At 40.0% G+C, this 5,205-nt stretch overlaps 1 protein-coding gene across 1 annotated transcript; it reads left to right on the top strand.

The window, feature by feature from the left end:
- Positions 1-3,045: 3,045 nt before the first annotated feature.
- LOC130886803 (olfactory receptor 6B1) lies at positions 3,046-3,981 on the top strand. The gene has a single exon (XM_057788961.1). It carries the CDS (start codon positions 3,046-3,048, stop codon positions 3,979-3,981), a length of 936 nt encoding a protein of 311 aa, XP_057644944.1.
- The last annotated feature ends 1,224 nt before the right edge of the window (positions 3,982-5,205 follow it).

Genomic DNA, 5,205 nt, shown 5'->3' with positions numbered 1-5,205 from the left:
ACATTGGACACAAATGTAGTCCTAGTCTCTGGGGATATCCTCTTATATAGCCCTGGTCACCTGTTGGGGAGCAGTGGGGTAATCTGTGCCTATTGGGTTCTTCTAACTTTAGGGAGTGGGTTCCTTATAGCTATTCAATACCTGAATCTTTCCTTTGTACTTCTTCCTATTTTAGAATCAGTGAGAAATTTCTTTTCACATTCTGCACCATCAGAAGCTGCTAAGTCAAGGTAAGTGATTTATCCTACAGCATCTATAACATATAGGCAACTCTAAGGGACAGTGGTATATAAACTCTAAATGTTTCATGTCTTTCCTTTTCATCCACAATGATAATCTCATTTTCTGAATCCTATGTGAAGAGAATTATGCTATAAACTGAGGGAATAGGCTCTCTTACTACTTTTTGAGAGAAACTTCCTGGTGTTGGGTCATAAATAAATACCCCAAAGTATTACCACCACCCTTAGATTCCTTCATGCTCCCCAGACTCACTATGCTACAGACTCCTTGGTCTTTCTTATGTAAGCAGGTAGATTGCCTATATAGATAGAGCTGAATATGTTCATCTCAGTTTCTTTAACAATCAGTCATCAACTAGTGATTCTGATCTTCCTAAAAATCTGTCATCGGCTAGAGATCTTGCTCTTCCTTGTTTGCATTGTGTCTGCTATGAGAGTGATTTCCAGCTTTTCCAACTTCTCATTTAATAATCTTTTTTTCACCCAATATATCTTCTCATATCAACAACTAGGGTGAAAAATAAGGTTATTATCATTCTCTTGACAAACATACAGTCATCATTTATTGTCCTTGGTTTAGAACAGTTATTTAACTCCTTATTGCTATGTAAGGAGCTCCCCCATGATTTGGACCCAGATAAGTCTCTCTGCCTCCCTGCTTGGCAACCCTGTTCAATTCATTCACATATACAACCATCAGGCTGCTAAGCTGTGCATAGCATTCCTCTATGTCTTTTCTTTCTGAATCATTTGCTACAACTCCTCAGTTTCTCCCTGATATATCCGAGTGTATATTCAGGGCTTATCTTGTCTCTGGTGCACATGACAAGCATCTCTCTCTGTAGGTAACTTTCTGCTGTGTATGTTTTGGGTAAAATATACGCTTGCTCCTGTGCTCACTGCTGCTCCAATAACCAGTGCTTATAATAACGTTTCAGCAGTACTGGAGAACATTCAATAAAAGAATCGTGAGTTTAAAGTGTTTAAATTAGTGATGAGACTAAAATTTGACTTTCTTTGTCTGCGGCAGAGTGAGCCTAGTGGTTGATTTTATGACTCAGAAAGACCTGGACTGCAGTATAATTCTGACTGCATCCTTCTTTAATTAGGAACTGTTACTTTATGTGCCTGGACTATAGGGCCTCTTCTGGGAAATTAGAGAAACTGTGTCTCATTAACATTATTTTACAGGTTTTCATCCATTTCCATCTCCTTGGTTATAGGGAAAATGCCCATAAAAGCCTTCCAATTTTCCTATATTAGCAAATGGCAACACAATATGTCATAACTGTCTGATTTCTGCTTGATCTTTCTCTCAAATTTCTACACCCCAATCTGCTAATTTATGTTAAAGATTTTACCTCTAAAATGGATCTTAAACTCATTTGTATCAAAACTGTCTTTGAGGTCACTGGCACCTTCTCCTAAAGTCTGTGTCACTGCTCTTACTTCTGTCTCCAGAAAGTTCACTTTGAAATGATAGCTATTTTTCCATGATGCAATAGTGCCTTGCCCTTTAACCTCTGCTTGCCTCTCAGTGCGTTTAGGCCACTCTTTAGATTTTTTTCCTGAGTTTTCGGGTCTTGTCTACTGGATCATACCTACCTTCTAACCACTTCCTAGCTCCTCTTCTATCCACCACAGTGTAGCAATAGGGGTCTCCTTTTAGCTGGAGCCTCTGCCACCTAAGGTCCTCAAAGAGCTGACCCTGGAATCGTCTGCTCAAATGTTACTTCCTCAGAGGTCGGAGGAACATCCCCGGATCATGTGCTGTTACTTTATGGCTTTTAATCTTCTTTTAAAATATCTAAAATTTTAAAATACACTTTTATTTTAATGTATTTATTATACTCCCCACCCCCAAACTCTATCTTTGTCCTCAGAAACTGGAAGCCCACTGACCAGGGCCCCACCTTTCTGTTCCTCACAACTTACTTGGATTACAGCAGTTACTCCTCCCCAGGACAGATTCATCTTTACTGCTTTAATATGGAGCAAGAGCCCCTTCCACACTAATTGTCATTTACACTTTATATGAAACACCACTTTCTTGATGTCCCAATTTCATTATAATTCACAGTGACATCTACTGAATGCATATTAATATTTGTACTAAACAAGAGAGGAAAATGGGTTTCAAAGAGAGCATGATTTCTAGGACATAAAAGACTTGGGAGTCCAATGAAATCCAGAGATTACACAGGGATGAGCCTGACACTCCCCGTGCCTCGTGATGGCATACAACTCATATTGTGGCTGGCCTTTCCCATCTCCACCAGTGTAGAAGAAACATTAAGCAGGTGACATGTGAAGGTCACCCAGCTGCAGGGAAGAACTTCCAGGCTGTGAGCAGACCACAGCACAGGAAAGCCAGTGTGCTTTTTGAAACTTGCAGCTGTAACACGAAGTGGGCTTTGCTAGCTTGCTTTCAGGTATTTGTGGAGGCAGTGGAGGATATTAGACAGCACATGACTTTATGCTTAGACTTGAATACAATTTTTTTCTCCTCTCAGCGAGAACATAGAAATATACTTAACATCTTTCTAATAACACATTATTAAAATGAAAGTAACAGGGTACAGATAAAAATGCTATGTAGGAAATTGAGATAGAGTTTAATATATGATAATTATGTCTATCATATATTAATTACTAATCTATCTAATTAATAATATGCTGTTAATAAGCAACTGCTACTGTTGTTGGTATGCAAAGAAGGCAGGGATGAAAGTTGTTTAACAGACCATGGACTCTGACCAAGTGACTTTTTTCTCTCAGAAGAGCTAAATCCTGTGTGTTTGATATGGATTTGGAGAACCAGACACAGGTCACCCATTTCATTCTGGTGGGGTTTCCTGGGAGCTTGAGCATGCGAGCAGCAGTGTTCCTGATGTTTCTTGTGGCCTATATTCTGACTGTGACCGAAAATGTGATCATCATCCTACTGGTGCAGCAGAACCGGCCACTGCACAAGCCTATGTACTTCTTCCTGGCCAACTTGTCTTTTCTGGAGACCTGGTACATCTCTGTGACTGTGCCCAAGCTTCTGTTCAGCTTCTGGTCCTTGAGTAACAGCATCTCCTTCACCCACTGTATGATACAGCTTTACTTCTTCATTGCGCTTATGTGTACGGAATGTGTTCTCCTGGCTGCCATGGCCTATGACCGTTATGTGGCCATCTGCCGCCCGTTGCACTACCCTACCATCATGAGCCATGGGCTCTGTTTCCGCCTGGCTCTTGGTTCCTGGGTCATTGGCTTTGGCATCTCTTTGGCAAAGATCTACTTCATCTCTCGTCTGAGTTTCTGTGGTCCCAATGTCATCAACCACTTCTTCTGTGACATCTCTCCAGTACTTAATCTCTCCTGCACAGACATGTCTGTTGCAGAATTGGTGGACTTTGTTTTGGCTCTGATCATCTTCCTCTTCCCCTTGTCAATCACTGCTCTGTCGTATGGATGCATCCTGGCCACTGTTTTACGCATGCCAACAGGAAAGCAAAAAGCCCTTTCTACCTGCGCTTCCCACTTCGTGGTGGTCACCATCTTCTACTCAGCCACTATTTTCATGTATGCCCGACCCCGAGCTATTCACGCCTTCAACATGAACAAAGTCATTTCCATCTTCTATGCCATTGTCACCCCAGCCCTCAATCCTTTCATTTACTGCCTAAGGAATCGGGAGGTCAAAGAAGCTTTGAAGAAATTGATCAGTTGCCAGGCTATTAGATCTGACTAGTCTATTATGACTGATTGGAAAAAAAAGGCTATCTTCTCTGTGTTCCTATATCCTTTCTCTTCCAATACCCTAGCTAAAAATTGGTGATATTAATATGATTACAACATGTTCCCACCAAGTTTGGACCCTTGTATGTATTTATGCATGAGAAATGTACTTTAAGGACACACACACTATGTAGATATCTGTAAAAATAATTCTCTTTGACGCTAATCCAACATAGAGGTTATAAGATTTTAGAAAATTAAGCTAAAAAAGGTGTGGTATTGTACTGTGTGGCTTGGCCTGATTTGGGTCCTATAAACATGAACAGTTCTGAAGTTAAAAGATTTCATGGTGCCCTTGATTTCCCAGTTATGTGACTTGCAGAGGAAGCAGCTTCCTCCATAATCCCGTTGTCTATGTGCTTGGGGTCAGCATTGGTGACAGAGTCTAGAAGGCAGATCCTCATAGCCTTCCAAATCATTTTTCTAACACTGACTTCTCCATGTAAGTGCAACTTCTTGAGTAGTACTTTCTGCCAGAGAATGCTTTTATAAATTTGTGAGTGAATTGTACATTATGTGATCATATCTTGTAGTCTGATACAACTTATGCAGTTGCTTTTTCTTGAAGTCCATAATTCCCTTCAGAACATTTGTTTATATCCTTTGATTGACGAATGCAGGTAAATAATGAATAAATCTTAAGTATATTCAATGTGGATCAACTAGCCTTATTAATCCCCTTGTCTTCTAAACCCAGTATTTTCTCATTTATCCTCTTCCTCTCTTTTCCTTTCACAACTTGTACACAGATACAGGTAACAACACAATTTCAATGATTGACATGGATTTTCCTTTTGTGACACAGTGATAGCTCTCTTTAGCTGGCATCCCACATAAGACCTTTTCAATTAACTCTAGAGATATGTCCTGTTTGACAGTTTTGCCAATGGTGAAGGGAGTTCTACTGTAATCCACACTCAACATAATGGCTCTAGAAGTCAGAATTTATTTTTTCTTATGAACAACTTTAAACAATGATATTTATTACACCAGTTACAACTTTCACCAAAGCGCAAAAAACACTTTGAAAGTAAGGAGTATTTAGGTGGGATTTCCTCCCCATTTTACAAACATCCAGAACAGATATTCACAGAAGTAAACAATATTTTCCCCAAAATATTGATGTGCAAAGGTTGAAAGCCCAGGTCACTTGGTTCTGAGCTCTGAGTCCTTCCTC

The sequence above is a fragment of the Chionomys nivalis genome, chromosome 1 (genome assembly GCF_950005125.1).
Source record: "Chionomys nivalis chromosome 1, mChiNiv1.1, whole genome shotgun sequence".
Lineage (NCBI taxonomy): Eukaryota > Metazoa > Chordata > Mammalia > Rodentia > Cricetidae > Chionomys > Chionomys nivalis.
This window is presented reverse-complemented; position numbering and strand designations above follow the sequence as displayed.

What these genes read in the sequence shown, in the direction of transcription:
- LOC130886803 (XM_057788961.1), top strand. Translation starts at nt 3,046, where the DNA reads ATGGATTTGGAGAACCAGACACAGGTCACCCATTTCATTCTGGTGGGG.